Source organism: Aulonocara sp. 'chitande type north' Nkhata Bay, linkage group LG10, assembly GCF_057382095.1.
Source record: "Aulonocara sp. 'chitande type north' Nkhata Bay isolate Kocher_YH1m ecotype deep benthic linkage group LG10, A_spYH_male_GT1.1, whole genome shotgun sequence".
NCBI lineage: Eukaryota > Metazoa > Chordata > Actinopteri > Cichliformes > Cichlidae > Aulonocara > Aulonocara sp. 'chitande type north' Nkhata Bay.
Window position 1 is genome coordinate 1,277,448 of NC_141353.1, and position 23,480 is coordinate 1,300,927.

The 23,480-nt window shown below is 44.5% G+C and overlaps 1 protein-coding gene across 2 annotated transcripts in view; it reads left to right on the top strand.

Moving 5' to 3' along the window:
- The first annotated feature begins 400 nt into the window (after positions 1-400).
- Positions 401-23,480, top strand: part of camkk1a (calcium/calmodulin-dependent protein kinase kinase 1, alpha a) — a 52,527-nt gene continuing 29,447 nt past the window's right edge. The window contains exons 1-2 of one of the 2 annotated variants that reach the window (XM_086307726.1): positions 401-1,039; positions 18,052-18,453. In XM_086307726.1, the coding sequence (XP_086163852.1) occupies positions 18,166-18,453 (288 nt within the window). In that variant the 5' untranslated portion in view covers positions 401-1,039; positions 18,052-18,165. The remainder of the gene's footprint in view (positions 1,040-18,051; positions 18,454-23,480) is intronic. The other variant, XM_086307727.1, reaches the window with a different exon arrangement.

Consider the following 23,480-nt stretch of genomic DNA (forward strand, 5'->3'; position numbering starts at 1 on the left):
AGGAAGAAAAAGAAGAAGTGGCAAACCTTAAAAAACCCTCTTTAACAGTGTCTGCAAGCCACGTCCTTAAGAAATGGGGAAAACATCCGGTAAAAACCCGGACACAGAGCCTGAGAGCATCCAGTCCTTCAGCTGATCACCTGCTGTTCACTGAAGTGCTCTTAGTGATAGGGAGGCATTTATTTCATAGAATCAGCCAAAGAAATGCGAAGAGCTGGATGTTTTACCAGCATCCGGTGGAAAATGTGGGCCAGCAATTAGACTGTTTCACCGACTGCTTCTCTTATCTCCACTAATGAGTCAGACCTTCCCTGAATTTTGTTTCTGGGGAAACGAAGCAGGATGGCCAGCAGAGGCGCTAATCACACTGCTGTACACACAGTGTTAGATGGATGGATGATTATGGCAGCTCCACATCTGTGCTTATAAACCCGGTGATCTAATCCGGGACACACGTTATTCTATAACGCCAGGAGTCTGGCTGCTTTGTGTGAGGTGAATAGTGACCAGTAGCGCCAGTATCGGAGTTTTCCACGGCCGTCGGCACCGACTGGCCACGCTGCGGGAACAGGGCGGATCTTAGGACCCGTGCTTTCATTCCTCGTCGAATAACAAAAAGTTAGGGGGGCGCTCGGCGTGCTGTGGACGTGCTACACAGCAGTCAGAGTGTGTCAAAGTGTCTGTGGTCAGCCCCTTTGCTGCTGTGCTCCCATTGCAGTGGTGCAGCAGCAGTCAGCTGCAGGGCTGCGTGTGTGTTTGTGTGCGCGATCTGCCGCGGGGTGTCTTCACTACTCTGTGGCTGCACTGTAAACAAACCGAGGCGAGTGTAGGCTGGTCCGCCCGTGCTTTCCGGAAACGATGGTGCAAAACACGGGACACACCTCGGGTCAGCAGCCACACGCAGAAGCCCGACGAGGTGCCCGTCTGTGAACAAAAGGCAGCGAAGAGAGCGACTCGAACAGGCACCGCGCGTCCGAGCGGGACAACCCTCTGAATCCGGGGCTCGAGCACGCACCAGCGCTCTTTTTCTGTTTTGTGGGTAAGTGAAACTTTTTCCTCTAAATCCTCGCGTGGTGTGTTCCCGTCGGGTTTCAGGGCAGTCGCCGTGGTGTAACACAGGTACGCTGGTGTTGTTGTGCAATGCAGATGGAGCTCCCCGCACGTGCTTTCTGACCGTGTTTTAATGATGTTCAGTGGATCGCTCGCGTGGGTCACTGCAGTTTGTTGCACTGAATTTTAAGCGCTTTTGCGCCCTCGAGCTGGAAGCTGCACCGAAACGCAACGTTGCGTGACGTGCCGCTTATTTATGTCACGCACCTGGCAGAACATGATGTGGCCTTGCACCAGACACACGACGTTTGTCAAGAATCTAACTGTGCAAACCAGAAACTTAGATTCCAGGGTTACTGTGGAGGGCCCGGTTTTAGCCCAGTTCCACACTGGTATGTCTCATGCGATCACAGATTTCCCTCTGTGAGCCACAAGCTGTAATTATTTATTGATTAGAGAGCCAGCAGAAGATGAATCCTCGAAATGAACACGTGTGAGTTTGAAGTCCTCATTTGTGGAATTTAAGGACTAAATTTCACTGCTTGCAGCCTCTCAAATACGAGGATCATATGTTAGAATTCAAATGTCATTGAAAGGACAAGCTGACTAAATGTGAACTTTGTCCTGCGGTTAATGATATAGTTGCAACGAACGGTGCTCAGCAGGGCACGTCTGCGTGGATGAGACAGGACCCCACTGTCAGAAGATCTCATTTTAAGATCATTAAAAGATTTCAATCTCACCTGTAGCTCAGAGTTAAACTTCTCCCAGTTTTGTTGGGTGTGATTGAAGGAGCTTCCAACTGGAGCGCAGAACACTTTGCATTGACAAATTATGAGGTGGGAAATCATCTACTCAACCAGAGCTGAGGAACTTTGAGCTACACAGAGACTGGGCTTTCTAGACACATTCATTTTGACCTGCCTGCACTCGGTGTGACTGTCGTACCAGCTCATAAGGCTTGTTCTGAGATCTTATCCCTAACAGCAGGGAGCCACTCGGCTTGCCCGGAGAAGGACTGTTTGCTCTCACGCTTTGAGGCACGCACCTGAATTTTTGAAGTCGCTTGAAGGATAGCTTCCAAATGAACAGACTCATTCGGTGGTACACCTTGGAAAAACAATCAGCGAGTGGCTGAATGACACAAATAGTTGCAGAGTCGTCTCTGACTTCCTTCCTAACCCCAGCCTAAACAATTAGTCAGGCATGGTGTTTACTCAGCGCAGAGAAAACCAGTTTCTGTTTGGCTTGGTCGACACTATGATGACTTGAATCCCCGCAGGCACAGTAACTAAAGTGACTTCAGCTGAACTGGCCGGAGGCTCTGTTGCAGCGGTGCTGACGTATTGCGAGTTTGGTTCCTGAGCAGCTCAGCTTCCCTCTTTTGGGCTTATTTAGTGTTTGTTTTTCTATGCAGCACTTTTTGCACTGGATCCCAGGAATGGAAGCTGGAAACAGCTTTTTAAATGGTTCTCCAGTTTGAACAAAACATGTGCACAGGTGATGGCTGCATTTTGGTCTTTGTCAAGTGATGTGCCCAAAAATGAGCCATGCATTGCCAAGAGTTGTTTGTTTAGAAGCATATTGCAGATATACTTTGATTAAAACAAGATCTTATTTCATTATTTGCTTTTGCATGGATTGCTTCGGTTTTCCTTGCACCCTGCTTTTTTCCCCACTGAAGGTGCCGATGGCTTAAACTGGAACCATAGCAGAGACACAGCTCAGTGACTAAAAAGGAGGACATGTCAACAGCTCCCAGCTCCTTCAGCCCCTCTGGGAAATTACTTGCATGAGGCTGGGAGGAGAAAGAGATATGTATTTTTTGTGTATGTGTGTGTGTGTGTGTGTGTGTGTGTGTGTGTGTGTGTTACCATTAGTGTTTTAAATAAATCTTAAAAAGATTTACATAAAGGCCTGAACATCGTTCTGCGTCGCTCTGTGACTGCTCGCAGCTGGTTGGAGATGACGACCACTTGACCCTGCAGCTCGTCATTTTGGATCTTTTGTGGTCATTAAGTGTCTGTAGAGCTTCAAGTAGCATCGTTTGATCAAATCAAGGCCTTTCTGTTTGTTTGCATGGTGGTGTGTCTGCTGCTCACTGTAAGAGAGCCCGGTGATCATCATCAGGTGGAGATGAGCTACACCTCTACATGTTTGTGTGTGTCAGCCATGAAGGTTCACAGATTTGGATCCAAATGGAAATCTGTGCCTGACCTTTGACCTGGACTGGTGAGACATTATTCTTGGGATTTGATGCTTTGATATTCAAATAAAGCCTCTATGTAATACACGAAGAAGTTCAGTTACACACAGCCTTTGTTCTTGGGTTGTTGGGTCTTTTAGGAGACATCAGCCATAATGAGTCATTTTGCAGGAGATGGAGCTGTATAAATACTGTCACAGATAGTGACAGTAGTCTTCCTCACCAGAGATATAAGACAACTCATTACGTGCATCTCAAGTGTGTTTTCCAGTCTGGAGAGTGACGCTCAGGCCTATTTGTATCCACGCCAAAGAGCGCTTTATTTGATGTCTCGCAGGCTTTCATGTTACAGCTGTGAGGAGCGAGCAGCAGCTGTACTCGCTGTAGTGATTCTGCCTCCTTTGTAGAAGCTCCCGGTGTAATGTTGCAGAGTTTCACTCTGTCAGAACGACTCTAGCGGTGTAGGATGAATAGACGCATGAAGTAATTGTAACAGGTGAGCTCTCCAACAGGGCTGAGATGACCGAGTTAAAGCAGGTTAAGACGAGTCTGTGTCCCGCTCTGTTTTATGTATTGTTTCCTGTTCCTGTTGATGGTGCTTTCTGGATATTGGTCACTTATCAGCGCGGTACAACGCAGGGCGTGGTCTATATCCTGCTAATTCATATATTGAAGATTCAACTTACAAGTCTGAACAATGAAGCCAACATGGAAACACTAATGACTGCAGTTCCTCCACAAAAAGTAAGTCAGTGCTCTCAGACTCCATGTTTAGGCTAAACTAGCAGTGAAAAACATCTTTACTTTTACTCTCTATACCTAACTGTGTATGCTGCAGTATTGTTTGGTTTGGTCAAATTGAAGTATTCAATCATATTGAAAAACAAATCGTTCCATATGCATCTTTATATGCTAAAACAGAGTAGCTCCAGCCCACAGCTTGGTACTTGCTGGGTTTGCAGTTTGTCACACAAACTAATTAGATTAAAAACGAGGAATCTCCATATTTAGGATAAGTGCTCAAAATCAGTGAATGATGACATCAAGCACAAACTTACAGGCAGCCTGAGCTACATTCTTGTGTGCCGAGCTGGGCTGCTCAGATCATGATGGTCTGCACAGAGTCAGTCAGAGAACCAAACACAGCTAACACTGAATAAAAGGGTGGGTGAGGTAAAGAGACCCCCCCCCCCCCCCCCCTTTTTGCTTTATCCTCCAGATGACATTTTAAATGTCAGCCAACCTAACAGAAAGATAATTGTGAAACTTTAGGTGCAGGTAGCAAGTTGTGTTATTTTACTTTTTAGAGGCGAGAGGTGTAGAAAGTGAATCCTCATTAGTTCATTCTGCACCTGGCACGCAGCTATATCTGCATATTGGCCTTTATCATTCAAAGCACGATCAGTAAGGACTCCGGGGGTCCTCAGATCTCTCAGTTAACCTCATCCAAGTGCTAGCCTGTACTCCACCCCACTGGCACTTCTCGCTCGTTCTCATTAGTCTGTGTATGAGAGACAGCGGCACATCTTAAGACGGCCAAAATTAAAGTATTGATTAGTATGTTTCTGTGGCTTTCCTGAAGCTTTGGCTGCGTAACCACATTGTGATTTTACAGAAATCCATACGGTTCGATATAGTAGTACTCTTAGAAAGACACGTTGTTGTCAGACTGGCAGTATGACAGCAATGCAATAAATTTGTTTCCTAGAAAAATAACACAAGTAGCTCTTAAATCCCTGTAAGTTGTGTCTGTATTCATGTCCTGCTAACGTCGTTCTCTCGCACGGTCCCAGGGCCGGGGAGCTAACTGAAATAAATGTGTGGTTGAGTGTGTGCCTGCCCTCTGGAGACGCTGATCTATGCTGAAAACTCCCCTGCAAACCCCGACATCGGCTTTCCCTCTGCAGCACTGGTCACAGCGAACACCTTTGGGTTTAGCCTTACCTGCTCTGAGCACTCACCACCTGTTCCATATTTTTAGCTCACTTCATTTCCTTAAAGAGGGCCTGACAGTACACAGGGAGATACTCGTTTAAAGTGAAATGGTACAAAGATAAAAATAGTTAATGCATATCTCAAGTTATTTCAAGTGAATGCCCACACACTGGCAGAAGGTTCTGTCACCCAACCTACATGTGGCAGCTATGTGAAACATGTAGTAGTAATGAGACGGGCTTAAACAGATGGTATTGTCTTTGTTTACATCAATTTTCAAGTGATACATGGGTGGACTTGGGACCAGGTATGTTTTGCACTAAACAGGGGGTGTTTGGCATGCTTCAGCTCCTAAATAAATGGATTGGTTCCATGTCGATATAGATGGAAGTGCCTGCTTTGCAGTCCCTGATCATTAGCGATAGCACAGTATATTAAGATACACGGTCCCAATGTGTAGTAACTGTAATCTGATTTTCAATCTTTCAAATTAAGTAATAGTGTCATTTGCACATGCTTCTGGTCATGCTATCACTGTGGCTCGTGGGATAGCAATGTCAGTCAGTCCGTCCACCACACCGGTGAAGACTGGGCTGTATTCATTCCTTTAATTATTCCTGCCTTGCTGAGGATTTGAGTGTTTGCTAATCGACGGTTGCACAGAAGTTTGGTTCAGACATTCATATCCACCGTGAGATAAATTGTATACTGTAATTCTCCCTTCCACCAAGATGCAGTACTTGGTTTACAGTTACCGTATTTTTCGGACCATAAGGCGCATTAAACAAAACCAAACAGCCAGATAAGTCAAACTTTCCTCAACTCATTCTTCTTGCTTCCTCCACTTCTGTACCATTGATTCATTAATGCTGAATCCTCTGCAGCTGATCTATTCCCATGTTGTTGCAGTATATGAATGACTAACCTGGTATTGTGGATGGATTATCTCAGTTGTTCTCCTGACTGAAGTTTGGTCCGTTTACAGCAGGGGTGTCAAACTCAAATACACAGTGGGCCAAAATTCAAAACTGGAACAAAGTCGCGGGCTAACATTAATATTTATTGAAAAAAAAAAATCTTCCTCCAGATATAAGAATGAATCTTTCCTTATGGACTCAAATACGTTTTGCAGGGGCCAAATGTAATTAGGCTGCGGGCCAGAGTTTGACACCTATGGTTTACAGCATCCTGCCATGCGATTGCATTTGTCTCTAACCATCAGGAACCTTCACGTTAACTTTTATCGAGTGGAAAAAAAGTTAGCGTTCATCCTCCAGCTTCACTGTGTTTATGCTAACATAGCTGTGTCGCTAGCGATCACGTAGCACATCATTATATACCAGCTAGCCCAACTTCAGTAACCCTACAAACGTCACTGCTGTTTAGTTTTCTGTCTTCATTTATGTTGGAAGTGATAACAGAGCTGTACGTTTGAATTCTTTCAGAAACCTCTCAGTCAGAACATGCTATATCATGTTTAGGTGGAAGCTAGCGAGCTAACTTCCTGCTAACTTCCAACTCTGTTAAGTGTAATAAATTCTGTTTTCATGGATGCCTGGATGTTAAACTTGTTACACCTGGTAAAGCAGCAACACTGATGATTTTATTAAAGATGAAAGGATTTAGACATTTTTTAACTCTCAGTGATGCTGCAGTGTTCGTTTGACTTTGGGACCTGAAACAGACTGAGTTTAGGACCCAGATTCCTCTGCGAGGCTCCTGACTACAGCCGTGATGTTCCAACAATCCATCACGCGGTGCGGCTTCCTAGCTTAGCAAAGTCGTACTAAAACATTTTTGTCAGATCTTTGAGCGCCGTGTAGCACATAAAACCGGTTCGAGGTCAGTGAGCACAACCAGAATTCACACATAAGGCGCACTGACGATTTTTGAGAAAAATAAAGGATTTTAAGTGCGCCTTATAGTGTGGAAAATATTGTAATGTATCTCACAGCATGACAACATCAAAATCACAAATGAACACATTACAGAAGAAGTATACACCTTTCCTGCTGCTGTAAATTATCTGTGCAGACAGCAGTGGAGGTGGGGGCATTGCAGGTGGAGGAATCGATTCCCATGGCCATCACAGTTGTGATTTCAGCCGAGTTCTAACAAGGCAGCTTAAGATCTCCTCTGACAGTACGCTGCTCTTCAACTTCTCTATATGATGCTCTCTACTTTTTCCTGCTCTGGTGCTTTTGCTGTACTGCTGTATAAATATAATTCTGCAGGAACGATGGACCTACATGAAAGAGCTGGTAATCTTTTGATGAAAACCTGGAGGAGGAGCAGCATGTAACCCTGGGCCAGCTGACACCGGCAGAGGGAAGCCTATTTTTGTGAGAGTTGCAGAGAATTGACCAACCTCAGCTCCTCTCTCCAGGCTACTGCATCAAAATTTCTCTTTGTAGCTGGCATAAGGGTAGAGAATAGCAGACTTTTCAATGCTGCTGCTAACGTTACTTAAAAAGGAAGAGAAAGGCTTACAACCCATAGGGTTTCTTACATTTCTCGAGAATAAACTGGCTCTGATATCAGTGGGATGAAGGATGTGGCTGGCACGATGGAGTCATCACTGATTGCCATCAGCAAATGTAAAAAAGAAAGTCTTCTAAAATGTTGTTTTTATGTATATTGCCAGTTCCTTTTTTCCACTGCGAGGTTTCCTAATTACAGTGGCTGTGTGTGTTTCAGTGGCAGCTGTAACCTGCTGACAGATTCAGTTTATAAAGATATGAAGCTGAAACACTTCAGGTATGTTTGCCCAAAACTACCACTTAAAGGATTCATTGTTGAAATCGTTGCAGATGGTTCTTCTAGGTTTCGAGTTCATACCATACAACTGTGTCTTTGGTGACTTTGATTTGTCATTTCTTGTCTTTTAAATAATGTGTGTTATCTGCCAGTTTTCCACAAAGACTGAAAAATGTTGTAAAGACCCTCTCTGGGCGCGCCATGATTAAGTCATCGAGGGCTAAACGTTTGCTTCCTGTCTGATATCAGCAGCTTGCTCGTGGCGCTGCCGTCGCAGGCCTCTGCCTGTGACCTTTCCCCACACAAAGAACATACCCACTTGTTCCTGTAAGGATCTTCAGGCCAGCTGGGGTCGTCTTTTTTTTCTTCACACATCAAATGCACATTAAGAAATCTGTTCCAAAGAGATAACAGCTGAACAATTGCCTTTGTTACGATGCTTACAATCCTGTGAAGGCCATATAAGCTTGGAAAAATGTCTTTTTTCCCCCAGCGAGAATTCTCTGAAATGCATTTCACAAAGGAGCTTATTGGCAGAGAAAGCCAAACCTGGTCACAGGCTGGAACGACCGTTACTCTCCGTTACATGTCAAGTGTAATGTGCAGCTAATTGCATTTATTAGATCATTATCCACAGTTGGAGGCCATGAACGTTAAGTCATGTTGTCACTGAGACGCCTGTAATCTCCACCCGTTCACACTGTCATGCTCATTAGACCGTAAAGACACACGTGCGCGTGAAACCGTATCGATGCGACCGTGTGCCGTGTAAGGAGAACACTGTCTTCACTTAATGCGCCGCTGTCTCATCTCAGAACATCAAGCCTGCACAAGACCTCTTACAGGCTGCCGCATATGAAATTTACACACCTGACAGCCATTCACAGCACAAGCACGATAACCTTTCTGCCAAATGGAAATGTCAGTGTCTAGCTATATGCTTTGCTCTAAGGGAACAGGAGCCTGTAGTTGTGGGTGAATCAGATTACTGTCATCATTTTAATGCACATTTTTGGCCTTGCTAGCAGCGTAGCCAGACATGGCCAGACTGACATCATGTAAGTCTACGAAAACATCCAGCAAAGTTTTATTAGCTGAGAATCAAATAGCATTTTGTTTGTGTTTTATTGTGTTTCTAATTTCAGCTTTTGTGTTGTTTTGGTAGCCTGTCCAACCAAGTGTGCGTGTCGGTGCGTGCGAGTCTCCCTTCCCTGACTTTGGTTAAACGTGGACTAACAGTTTCCTTTTCACCTGTGTGTGTGTGTGTGTGTGTGTGTGTGTGTGTGTGTGTGTGTGTGTGTGACATTCTGTCTGCAAACACGAAAGCTTAAAAATGTTGAATGATTCCTGTTACAATGGTGCAGAGTGGGCTCGTGTTAAGAATCCATTCAAATGTGGTCTTCGAGGTTAACTTGATGATTTATTTTATTAAAAGCTTTGTAACCCAGAAACTACGATTCTTGTGAGTTTGCTTTGCATCCACCTAATAGACGTATTTACACGTTGCATAATTCATTTACAAGCTTCCTGAATTTTTTGGGAAAACAAAATAAACTTGTGAACAGAAACCTTTCTTACTTTCAGACATACTGCTGCTAGTCTTGCTGGACATTGCTGTTGGGCAGTCTAACATTGTATTACAGAGTGCATAAACTGATAAAAGTAAGTGAATAACGTTGCCGTATATTGTAACTGCTGATTATCTCATAGTGATACAGGTCATATGATCACTGCTGTCCCCGAAACAGCCGACCTGCTGTCAGGAAGGGTTTTCCTGTGATCGTCCTGGCACTGGGGATTTGGGTTCGGGTCCTTCCAGGCTGTAGCAGTCCATGACTTGAATGGTCTGAAGCCGTTTTAGCAGCAGGTGAAGGAGTAAAAGCATATCAGGCAGAGGTGGCAATATACACTTCTGAATTTAGGTTATCTCTTGCTCATGTCTTATGCGTTATTGACTGTAAGCTGCAGCCTCACCAGCCACTGTGCATCAGCTGACACAGCAGCGTCCCTTCCACCTGACCACAGGGTTCCAGCAGCAATGAGAATGGATAGAGATCACCGGGATATTGTGGCTCTTTGGGGGATTTAGTGTATCACTCTCAATGGGAAGGATGGATGGCTTCTCATTCTGCAGCAACACATTAATCCTCTGCGGGTTCAAATCATCACAGATTACCAGGATCCTCTTGAGAGCCGTAAGTGGGAATTTTAAGAGTCTGCAAGAGATGGATAACACTCAGTTTGTCTTCTGTATTAACCTGCCGTCTCCGCTGGACTCAAGCCTGTGCTAACGCTTTCTAAAAGTAGGTCACCAGCTCGTAGGTTGTGCCACTGGTCAGCCTGAGCAAAACAGTAAAAGAGTGAATTCATGACGATGTTTATGTGAAGCGTTTGGATCTTCTTTTGCTGCTGGTTCGGTCAATATTGTTTGGAGAGAGATCAAACTAACAGCTTTAGAATCAGCGCATAAAGGGCGTGAACACAAAGCGCGGACCCGGATCAGCGAGCTGTCGGCTTTCAGCCCCGACTGTGAGAAAGGCGACATCTAACTGATTCTGATCCGCGGGTCGCGCTGTGTGTTTAAGTCTATGTGCAGAATCCCTGTACCTGCTCTCATTTACTGTTTGGTGGTTCTTGAAATTTTGTGAGATGTCACCAGAGATTCTGGCATTTCGGACAAAATAAATTTATATTAAAAAATCGATTCATTTTTAATGAATCGATTTTACGTTATCCAAGCCAGAATCAATTTTAATCGATGAATCGATTATTAAAAACCCACCCCTATTTCAGTCCCCACACACAAACCTCACAGCCCTTTGGTGCTTTCACTGGTTTTAATTCATGCCTAAATGTACACTTTATTTTTTTATTTACAAACTGTAATCATTGAAGTTTTCATCAGGTCACAGTTTCTCAGGGGGGAGTGGGGTGGCTCATTGCAGCATTTGGAGCTGTGGTTTGCAGAGTACTGCTGACTCTGAGACGTGTAGGAAACTGTCATCATTAGCTGTTGTCCCCCAAGAATAAGTCGTGTTTGACATCAAATACATTCATCAGTCATAGAGATGAGAATATCCCTTAAATGTGCCCACAGTTGTTGGCTGATTACAAAGTACTCTTGCTGTTTCCAGAGGCCCTTAAGCTGCTGCAGTGTCAGTTGATGCAGATCAGTTCCGATGATTAGACTGTCACCACCAACTTCTAGTTGCACAAAAAGTGGAACATGGGAAAAGCCAAAAAAGCCAAATTCCTTTTGTTTAGAGAGCAACCAAAGTATCCCCTGATGCTTTTTCAAAAAACAAAGTGTGTGTGTGTGTGCGCGTGCGCGCGTGTAGACACAGAAACTATGTAAAATCCACACTGTGCCATAGGCTTGCTCAAAGATTCATCAGTAGCAGCCAGTTCACCAGCCAGAGACCTCAGGGTGCTTTATATTGTAAGGGACAACAATACATACAGAGAAAAACCCAACAATCATATGACCCCCTATGAGCAAGCACTTTGGCGACAGTGGGAAGGAAAAACTCCCTTTTAACAGGAAGAAACCTCCAGCAGAACCAGGCTCAGGGAGGGGCGGGGCCATCTGCTGTGATTGGTTGGGGTGAGAGAAGGAAGACAGGATAAAGACATGCTGTGGAAGAGAGACAGAGGTTAATAACAGATATGATTCAATGCAGAGAGGTCTGTTAACACAGTGAGTGAAGAAGAAACACCCAGTGCATCATGGGAATCCCCCAGCAGCCTTTAGGAGAAAGGAAAGTTTGAAGCCTAATCTTGAAAGTAGAGATAGTGTCTGTCTCCTGAATCCAAACTGGAAGCTGGTTCCACAGAAGAGGGGCCTGAAAACTGAAGGCTCTGCCTCCCATTCTACTTTTAAATACTCTAGGAACAACAAGTAGGCCTGCAGAGCGAGAGCGAAGTGCTCTAATAGGGTGATATGTTGATGTTATCCACCCGTCCTTCATTTGAGGCAGATGAAATGTGACAGGAGAATACCTGATCAGCCTGTAGGCTCATGGATAGTAGAGCAGCAAGGGAAGAACCTCTTTAGTGTAATATGAGTTGTACTCATTTGATGTTAAGTAGATGAATGTATTGATTTGTACTTATTGCGGCCTTCTATTAAACATGGGATAAGGCCTCGTGGCAGTTAAAACCCTGGAGTAAAAATGTGTTTTCTTGTAACAAGATTCTCACTGAGTAAAATAATGGTACTAATAGAGATTTTCTTACGACCGAACCACATAAAGTCAGTTTCTTCCCGCTCACTGTTCCCAGTCCTGGATGAGGAGCACAACATTGTTGCTGTTTGAAATTGACTCGACACTAAATTGGTCACAAATTAAGACAAAATCTTGCCACAGGCGTGGTCTTCATGATATTTATGTCAGCAGCTTGGCACTGATGGCTAACTGTGACACTAATGTGCTCAAATTGTCCATTTAGTGATTTCATTTTACAAATGAAGTTAATTTGATTTCAGTGCCCTTTTAATTAGACACCCAGTTATTACTGACATTTGTCTTTTAATCAGCTTTGAATGCTTTTTAATGGTGTGAACGTTGACAATGAGCTCAGGCTAGTGTAACGCTCCTCCTAGCACTGATCTCAACTTTGATTAGGACCAGATGCTAATAGCATGTAGCAGGATCCAAAGCAGCAGCATATACAAAGATGCAGCAGTCTGATGTGCACGCTGCTCTCAGCTCTGTGAGCGCAGGAGGCACCAAAGTTCAAAGAGTCAACTTGTAATTCACAGTCTGAGATAAGCCAAAGCCCGTTTCAATTGTTCTAATCAGAGAACCGACTTTGTTGTTAGTTTAGTTACAGCCAGTTCCAGTCCCGAGGCCACAGCAGGAGCACAAAACTGCTGCAGCAAAGAGAACGTGTTTGCTGCGCTGCAACAGAAAGAACTGTGTTGACCAAAGATAAATAATATCTTAGTCAGCCCACAAGTCACGGCCACAGTCGTGCTTAGTCATGCTAAAGCTTGCTAAATGAGCTTTGTGCTACAAGCCTGCTGCAGACTGTGTTACTCGGTCTCAGTGCACCAGCCTATACAGATGCTTATATATATATTTATATTGGCTTAACTCCAACAGCACACTGCCGTCCCTTTAATGTCCATTGGAGGCTCCAACAGCGAGCCGTCCCCGGTCATGTTAAAAACTGTTGCTTCCATCTAGTTTTGCTTCCTCTTGTTATGTTGCAGGCTTGCAGTTACACTTTATGTTCCATCATTACTGTATGTGCTCTTTGTTTCTCACCATACCACCGCATGGACGCAGCAAACACAGCGGTGCGCGTAAAATCAAGCCGTTAATGAGTGATGCAAATGCCAAACAAGGCGAAAAAGATTGAAAGATTGTCCCCCAGTTACATTTGCGTTTTATCCTGACGTGTTAACCGAGGTTTTACTGTAGAACAGAGTGATCGATCAGTGCTCCGAGACTTGAAACCCGAGCCATGGCCCCTGTTCTCACTGTCTTCTTGTATATTGTGAGTTCTACTGTATGTGTAAAAGTGTGTTTTTCAGAAAGCAGCCTGCTGGACAGGGACCATGCTGTGTCCCTGCACTCCACAGAGACCTCAGATGAGGTAAAGAGGGGGAAATAGCAGACCCAGTACATGAAAAACAACATGTGAGCAGCTCCTTGGATGCCTTAGTTTGCTCCACACGCTGTCTTCTCTTTCTTTGAATGCAGGATTTTATTTTGACTTTGGCCTTGATGTCTGTGTTTGCCGTCTACACGAATGGCACAGGAGACAAATTGAAGGCAGGTTAAGGGTGAAAGTGGTTTGCTAATGGAAGCCAAATGGATTCATTTGTTCAGCCGTCTCCTTCCTGCTGTAACTGGCTCTGCTGAAGCTGCTTTCAGTCTAAACTGAAATGAAAGAAGGCTTTAAAACCTTTGCAGAGGATCTCAAGCTTCTTTCTGGTTTCTGTCTGTTTTTCCTATAATTGTTTACCTGATGACAAAGATACTGTTTGAGCTTTAAACATTAACATTTGCATCTGCAGCAGAGCTTTGAATGAAAGCATTGATCTCTGCAGAACATGGTACACATGTTGTTTTCATGTTGCTGTATATATGAAATTATTAACAAAGTCATTTTCTATAATTAAACTATTATGATTAGGAAACTGTAATGTCAATGTAGTTTTTCTTCATTTTTCTGATGAAGAATTTCATTTTAAAACATGTTCGACATTGTGAAATTTAAATATAGTACACGTAACAGGAAACTGGATGCTGACAGAAGAGTATTTGACCTTATATACGTCCAAACGCTGGACGTAACATTTTTATGTAAACTGAAGAAAACGAATGATTTGAGATGGAACGACCCTGTAACTGTTAACAAGCTGCCATGTTTACATGCACAGTGAGATTTGACAAACGTTACACTGGAAACAATCATCCGTCCAGCCCTTAGTAGCAGAAATCAACCACCTCTCTGTGGCTTGCAGCAGACTTCAGCTGTGCCAAACAAAAATCAAAGGCTCCATTTCTAAATCTTTTCCCACCCTTGAAATCACCTACATGCTGAAATTTCACTAACGGGAGTATTTTATTACAACAAACTGAAACCTGACTCTAGCAAACAGGTTTGCATCGGCTGTGCTGCATGCACGCTCCTACATGCATCGTTTCCATGTTCACGATGTGAGCTCTGCGACGTCATCAGAGTCGCTGCTGCAGTTTGACTTTCTTTACTGAAGGATTTACAAACTGCACGCTTTGCACAGTTTTCACAATAATAGCTGGTTTAGTGGTAATCAGTACCTCATTTCATGGTGCATTCCTATTGGTTGGGAGATGCTGATCCAAAACTTCTGGTCAGAATCTGGTCCCAGGCTGTCTTTGAGCACTGCGGCCAGCTGTGAAGCTCTTGCGCTAAGCAACAAAAGACAAAGTTTTGAAGCCATGACCAAAGAGATCGGCCTGAATTTCTTTATTTGGACTGGACAGTGTCCACGCCGCTTTGTGACATCACGCTTTGAAGGAGAATTTTCAGCATGTCGTTCCTACATTGTTGCTCTCAGTATTAAAACAATAGAAACTGATGCAGCAGAACCAGATATGTCATTCTTCTTCCCCACATCTTACAGTAACTCTATACCTGCAGTATATAGACATGTCTCGTTTGCTTCCTGGGGTTCAACTTTAGCTGTGTCCGTCTTTGTGGCTTGATCATGCAGGAGAGATCGGATTTTCTTGTACCAGAGAGAAAGAATTTGCAATATTCAGAAAGATGAAATTGAAAAAATTAAATAATATGTAGGAACCTCGACCTGTCAGTGTGGCAGTCACAGCGTCTCACAGCTGTGCTGTGAAGAGGAGAACCTGTCCTCTTAAGCATTTATCTGTTGAGATGAATGAGAGGAAATATTAAACCTAACAGCATATTGTCCTGCGTTACGGAAATGTGCGGTTACCTGCCTCTGTGAACAAATAAGTCGCAGTGCAGCTAAAATGAATAACCAGACCACTGCTTCTCCTCTGCCTCCCACTTCTGCCAGGCTCACACATGCAGCGTGTTGAATGCTGCTGCAGTGGAAAGAACCCGTTTCAAGAGACACATAATCACTGGCTGCGATAAGAAATAAGCAAAATATGACAGATCCTTTTTGTTTTTCTCAAATGAGTCAGGAGGCACACAATGCGTCTCCCATCTCTGCTGCCAGTTTAAAGGTTGTTTTTTCTTATCCAGTACTTGCAATTTACATAGCATGAATAATCAGCATTGGAAATATGCAAATAGAAGAGGGTAAATTCTAATGTGCAAAGTGGTCCTCACACATGCTAAATCGATATAGACGTCATTGACATTCATACTTTTGCATGAATAGTGACTGTTACAGAGGAGTCCACGTAGGGGGTCCCTAGGATCCAGTGTACTGTACTGGTGCTGCAGGGAAAAATTACTTTCCCAAACATGACTCCCAAAATGTTCCGGTCGGGTTGTTTTCTTTGGAGACCGGCTGCGATCGTCTCACTTTCCCTGAATTGTGATGAATTAGCAGGTTAGTTAAGGATGCTTTCCAATCCCCGGAGTATAAAGATGGAATAAGGCATTCAAAAACTAATCCCATTACCTGTGAATGATGTTCGTGTGGTCACGTCGTGCTGACGTGTCATCAAGCCCTCAGGTTGCTGCAGTAGCTAAAACTGCTTTAGGACGCGTGTCGCAAACCCTGACAAACAGGAAATGAACTAGTGTAACATCTCTGAAATTTAAACAAGTCTTGTATGTGCACAACTGTCTTTCCACAGCATGTCTTCATCCTGTCTTCCTTCTCTCACCCCAACCAATCACAGCAGATGGCCCCGCCCCTCCCTGAGCCTGGTTCTGCCGGAGGTTTCTTCCTGTTAAAAGGGAGTTTTTCCTTCCCACTGTCGCCAAAGTGCTGCTCATAGGGGTCATATGGTGGTTGGGTACCTTACAATATAAAGCACCTGGCGCTTTGTAAATAAAGCTGCATTGAATAGACGTTAGCACTGTCAGCTCGGTAGCTAATAGCTTCTATTTGATGCAAAAGCGCCGCATCAGTCCCGTGGTAAAAAAGACCACAGGGTCTGAACCAAAGTGATGAACCAACAAAGTGATGCTGCCATCCCGCTAATTTATGCGTTAGTGCTGAGCGGCTGAAACTGAGACCTGGCAGTGGGATGACAGGAACCAGTAAGACACACCTGGACAAACTGGAACATGGTGTTATTTTTGACTATGAAGCTTCTACCTTCCTGACACACTTCAGGAATAGCATTACACGGCCCATTTACTCAACACCTCAGATGTGACTTCCTCATACTGTGTCTTTTCACAGCACACATACAGACCCAGGTGGTCCATTTAGGATGAAAGCACTCTTGATTCCTGCTGTTCATAGATGGTGTTTGACGGCTACGTGCCCTTTAGCTTCGATGGCCGGGCTAGGCGCAGAACAAAACCTGAGCTGGGTGTACTGGGGAGCTATTTTCTGTTTGCTGCTAATGGTGAGACTTTGATTAGAGATGAAAGAGGAAACGCAAAGTAAACAAATTGCACTAAAATGTGTGGTTATGCACACAAAGCATTCAGTCTTTTTTTTGTCTGTCTTTTTGTCTGTTTGCATTTTTTGCCTGGGTCCGCCTACATGCATCTGACTGAAAGCATGAAGCATAATAAGGCTTTTCACTAACAGGGTTGGGTTTTCTAATGAAGACATTAATTTGAATTTGTAGGCTCATGAACCACCAGGCCGCCCGCCCGCCCACGCAGAGATGACATTTCCTCTTTGAACTGACTGATTACGTTTAAGCGTTTTTTTTGCAGCCGTGTTTCGTGCAAACCTTCAGCAGCCTCCGAAATCTTTGATAATCCGGCTCCCTTTACTAAGACTGTGAGAAGGCTTGTTTCTAAAGTTTTCAGCAGCCAAAAAGGGACTAGCATGTAGACTTTCATCGTTAATTCAAGAGGCTCAACAATGCTTCATTAACCATTTAGAATTAAAGCCTTTGGATTGTTTATGGCCAGTTTCCATATTGTTTCATAAATGAATTTGCATTTGGTATCAATTCATTGTAGCTCTTAATTTGTGGATAAGGTCAACAAGCTGAACCAACCACACGGGGCTGGCTGCAGCTCAGGAGGCAGAGCAGGGCTTCTGCTAGGCCAGAGTGTCCCTGTGGCAACACACCGACCCCCAAGACGCTCACGCACGCATCCATCGGAGTGTGAGTGCTAGACTGAAAGCACTTGGAGGTGCTCGTGTGAATGTGGGTGTGAGGGGCAGCAGTCCGTTTAGTGTTGACCTGTCGTGCAGATCTGAATGTGTTTAACAGACAACAGTCTGCAGGTAGAAGTCAAAGGTAGAACGTGGATTCCTGTTCTGAATATATGAACATGTGATGTGACAAATGCTTATAGTTCCTTGCAAATGCTTATGGAGATGCATTTTTATTAACTCCTCTCTGCAGCATATTGGCGAATAAACAGATTGAAGATTCATTTAGCAGAGATAAATTGGAGAGTGAATCATCCTTAAAGCAAACCAGGTGCATGCATAGTGCATCTCACTGAGCTCAGTCTTTTTCCCGTCTCTGTCTTTCCAGCCGCTGAGACCCTGAGCGTTGCACGCTGGCCCAGGCCACATTGATGCTGGTGGGCACTGGCCTGTTCCTCTCCCTGCCACCTGCTTCTCCACAGCTCCCACGTCTTGAGCCATCATGGCTATGAGCCGTGACGCTGGCTGTGAGAGGCTGGACCCGAACTCTTCTACGCAGACCAGCGGTCTCACAGACATCATGGCCGCCATGACAACAAAAGACTCGGATGGCTCAGCCGCCAGCGGCGCGAAGAACGGTGGCTCCCAGCAGGACGTGGCTCAGGCCAAGCGGCCTCTTCCGACGCGGCCTCACCTGACTGGGAGGAAGCTGTCTTTGCAGGAGAGGACGCACATCTCCCCTCGCAGGCCTACTGTGGAGAGTAAACGGGTGTCCATATCTGACTCCCAGGTGAGATTGTTATCGCCTTTCAGCTTCAGTGTAAATATGTGACGTTTCCTTTCACAGCGCAGCAGTACCAGTGTGAGGTTCATTAAAGACATGAAGCTAGGTGCTAACCACCTCCTGGCCACATGCAGTCTTTTCTCCTGCCATCTACAGCTTCTGATTTGGGATAGTGGGTTTCTGAATTTGGGTGTGACAGGTGGCATCATAGCAGGGAGTGAGGTGCACGCTGACAGACGGCAGCTTGTCCTGCTCATGACAGCAGTTGTCAAAAGTAGACACCACCAGCACATCCTGTAGGATGGTGCGTCTGTTATTACAGGCGGTGTGTGAGTGCGACAGTGTTCCAGCTTTGTCCCTGAAATGTAGTCTGGACTGGTCCACGTGTGCTGTGATAATATGTTGGAGTGTTGGGGCAGGAAAAAAGAAGCAATTTTATCAGATTAGATGGACACGACGTGCTTTCAGGCCTGCGTCGTGTTGCTGAATGCACCAGAGGAGACGTAGGGTCAGCCTGGGAGCAGCTAAACATGTGACCCGTGTGTGCACTGTATGTCGAGCCTCGGCCTCAAAGACCCCACTTTTACGCTCTGTGGTTTCACATTTGTGTAGGCACGGTAAAGGCTCGTCGTGCTGTTTTACAGAAACCTTCAGGTTGCAAACGACCTGCTTCGTTGTCTTCTTCCCGGAGCTTCAGGGACATACGAGTGAGCAGCAAACCTGCAGTGATGCACACGGCTGCTGCTGCTTCACGTCTGGTACATTCAGTGCGAATGGAGAAGAGCACAAAGGTTAACTGTTACAAACAATGGAAGCTAATGAATCTGTTTAAAGTGCATGTTGTTACTATCAAAAACAGTTTTGCATCTAGTGTGTAACGACTGATTTACCGAATTATGGCTGATTTACATTTCTGTGGGGCGTCTTTGTAGCAGTCGTCCACTCGTCGGTGGAATTTATCCTTGATGCTGGTGCGGTGTGTGTTAATTATCATGTCATTGTGTACCAGTGTATCATATGTGGTGCCAGCTCCACTTCTGTAACTGGACACATACAGGAACTACTGAACAGGTACTGAGCTGGCCAATCACAGCAGCTGCAGGCTGGGTCAGCGCGATGTGTGGCTACATTTCTGCAGAGCTGCAAGTCTGAACCAATGCTGAAGGTTAGTCGCGTGGTTTCAAAGGGATTTGCAGTTACATCTCAGGTTAGAATGTAAATTTCCTGCTGAAGCATAAATTGAGCCTCACATGTCAGGAAAGTCCTGCCTCTGGGGCCACAACAGCTTTCGCTGCTTGGTGTATTTTATTAGTTGAAGTTAACAAAGTCACGTATCCTGAGGAAATGGCTGCATACATAATTGCCTGTACTAGTTAGCTTTGCATAAAATCAAGCTAGCTCTGTGTGCGCGTGCATGCGTGCGCGTGCATGCGTGCGCGTGTGTCTTGAAATGTGAAAGAAAGCAGCTTAAACCTGAGTCTCTGACTAGGGCTGCTCGATTATGGCAAAAATGATAATCACGATTATTTTCACTGAAATTGAGATCACGATTATTTGACGATATTTATTTCGTCCGCCAGAGCTTATATTATTTTTTTACATGCTGTAGTGCCATTTGTGGGAGCATTTCAAGTTGCTATACATCAATACAACTGTTATAGCCCATATTTTAATAATATGTATGCATTAAGTCCATAGTAATTACATTAATTGCAAAAAAGTGCAATAAACTACAAAAAAATTGAAAATCGTTTTTGTTTTTACATATATTTCTACTTGGAGAAATTTAAGAGGTTTATCCCTCAAAACTTTAAATACAAAAAAGTTGCAAAAAATAGTTTACAACAACAGGAAATTTATTTTGAGTGTCTTCATAGTTTTATTTTGGAGATACAGCAATTTTTATATACTGCAGGAAAAACAAAAAACAATCCTATGATGCAAATTTGCAAAGAATGTGCATGTGCATCAAAATAAACTATTTCCAGCTGTGCAATTCGAGTTCTAAGGCCTACAAGTAAAAAACTAAATTTTCCGCAAAAATGACGTCACTTGCGATAGTTCACGTTGACGTCTTGTTCAATGTGGGAAGTGTTAAGAACAGCTGATCGGATCGGCAAAGCGTGTTTCTGGAATATTATGCTTTTGTTCCTGCAAGCTCTTTTTGTGCAATTTTTGCAAAGCTATATGTGGAAGGAAACCGTGACCGAGGACAAGCTGATGGCATCAGATGTAAGTACAACTCCTCTGGTTTCATATGGAAAAAAATTGATTGTGCTAGCTTAGCGTTCAGGTTCTACAGGGATTTAAAAATAGTTACACAAAACGAGCATGCTGCTCTGACCGGCTTTAAAGGGTTAAGAATAACAATGTATTGAATAATGACTTTAAAAAATAATATAAAATAGTGCAAATACTGATAACAGTGCAAATGTTTGCAATATAAGAAATAAATGAAAAATGTGAACTTTGCAGTGTTGCTCTGTGGTGCAGCTACGACACCATAGCAAAGTTTACACACTGTGTCTACTTGATCCACGTCTGACTGAACCCATAATGTTTCCACACCACTTAAGTTTTTTTTTTTTTTACCTCTCTTTTCAACCAACGGCAGTCACTCTCCTCTCCAAATAACTTCTGCTGAGCTTTCCGAGCTTCCCTCGGGTCCTCTTAATTGTTGTGACGCGTGTTCGAAATGCAGAGCAGTGCGCTTGATTTGCCACACGGAGCAGCGCGAGAGTAAAGCATGAGGGAGGGGCTAATAATCGGCTCAGTCATTTTTAATGATCGTTGAAAGCCCAGATCGTAATCGTGATTAAAATTCGATTAATTGAGCAGCCCTATCTCTGACAGCAGTGATGCTTTTGTGTCTCACAGTGTTGACTCTCATTATTTGTCACCTGTTATGATTTCGGGGCCTTTATAGTCTGTTAGACCGGCTGCCAGTGCCGTGTGGCTCTGGGTGACTCTCGAGTCTCCTCTCTGCTTTTTCCAATTCAGATTGAACATAAAATATTTATGACAGCTGCCAGTACAGGAAACCCCTCTGAATTCATCACATTGCTGCCACAGCCTCGCAGACCTGTCATTGTGTCCATTCCTATCTGCAAATGGAGTTGCATCTCCTGCACTGAACCATGAAAGGGCTCGTGCTGCTCGTATTTCAGCGTTCGCGCTGGATGTGCAGAACGAGGGTGGGAGAGAGGTTTGCTACGACTGGTAAAAGCAGACAGGAAGACGCAGCAAACACCTTTGTAGGCTTATCAGAATGAGCCAAATGAAAGAGGTTGTCTAAAATCTACATCCTGTTATTTCCACTTCAAAAAAAGACGTCTGTTGGTAAATTAGGAAGTCCTGCATTAAGTCAGATGATGAAACGTTGTCACCAGGTTGTCACCTTCCTCCTGCTGTCTTTTCTCTCTGTACTTGCAGTCTGTTCATAATGTGTTCCCCGTGCACCGTGGGAACTTTTAAGAGAATGATTTGTGTTTTAAAGTTTGGAGGATCTGAAGAACACTATCAACAGTAAGGACAAAAACGGGCATCATTGTGAGACGGTGTAATTGTACTTGACATGAGTGTCTATGGGCCTAGAGATGCAATTACACTGACTGCAGTAAAAGGAGGAAACTAATGCACCGACCCAGTCTGCTGGAAGAGTTGATGCAATGAGATGAATGCACCCGGCAACAGTGCATGCTAACCTAAATGCCCCCCAGTAAAATGTTTCCAAGCAGGAATACTGCGTGCTGGATTCGTGAGTGGAAACTGTACGTGACTCTCGGGATGGAGTTTGGCAGTCCTTTGCTGCTAAGTATCTGCTTGTGTTTGTCTGTGCAGCGTGATACATTTTGCAGGCTTTTACACCAGATTACCATAAAAGCTGCTTTCTTGTATGACTACATGTACGTTAATGATGTTAATGCAGCAGCGGGGGGAGCTTGGAGTAAAGAACCAACGCAGAATAAACCCTCTTACTCTAAATTCGTCTCGCTTCACCTCATCTGCAGTTTTGTCCAAACAGATTGTAAAATGGATTTTTGCACCTTCAGGCTTCGGATGCTGTTTGACAAATTCTCCTTTTGGTTTTAATATTACGTCCTCAGGCTGCTGACTTTTAATGCCTGGTCATTGATTTCGAGTGTGTATTTGTTATGCACTGATATTGATCAGCTGTTTAGCAATGAATGCAGATGACGAAGGACAGGCTGAGGTCTGCAGGGAAACCGATGACAGCTGGGACAGCCGTGTGAGTGTACGGTGACAGCCCCCCTCTAAAGATTTAGCGTGGGGCAGTGGAGCATTTCAGCTTGATATGTGCATGAGTGGCAGATGTATTTAAGGCTTTCTGCATGACCCTGTTTCTCCATCAGCCCTGACAGAGTATTAACTGCAGCGCTGCATCCACTGAGCATGTGCAAGCAAGCTGGGAATCCAAAACAATCCCTCCTGCTGCTCTTTTCTTTGGAATCTCTTCATTTTCCCTCTGATCCTTGACTGCCCTGTTTTCATTTTTGTCTTTTTATCTCTCTTCAGCCAATCACAGCACTCCTTTTCTGAGTTGTACCCAAGCCTCAGTCTTCTGTCCCCTTCATAATAGTCCACAGTGCTGCACAGCGGCAGCGCATCAGCCTCACATCTCCTGCCGTGCCGACGCTAACATAACCAGCAGTGATATTAACCCACATTATAACGTTTTCTAAAATACGTTGCCTGTCCCGTCCTGCAGCGTGAGCTGGTGCTTTCGTCCTGCACGCTAACATCCGTGTTCTGCTACCACCTCTCATTCTGTAAACACGCCTCGGGCGACTGGGCTCGCTCACAAGCCGCCGCCCCCCCAGCTGTAATGAAATAAAACGACTGCTTTCTCGCACACACACACGCACACACAGAGCAGTGATCACCTTTTGATTACTGACTCCACAGCCTTTGTCCCCACACCCCCAACCCTCACCTTGCCCCCTCCCCTCCTGTGCCGTGCCCCTGGCTAACTCTGCTGTAGCAGTGGTTGCTATGGAACTGCAAATCAGCCG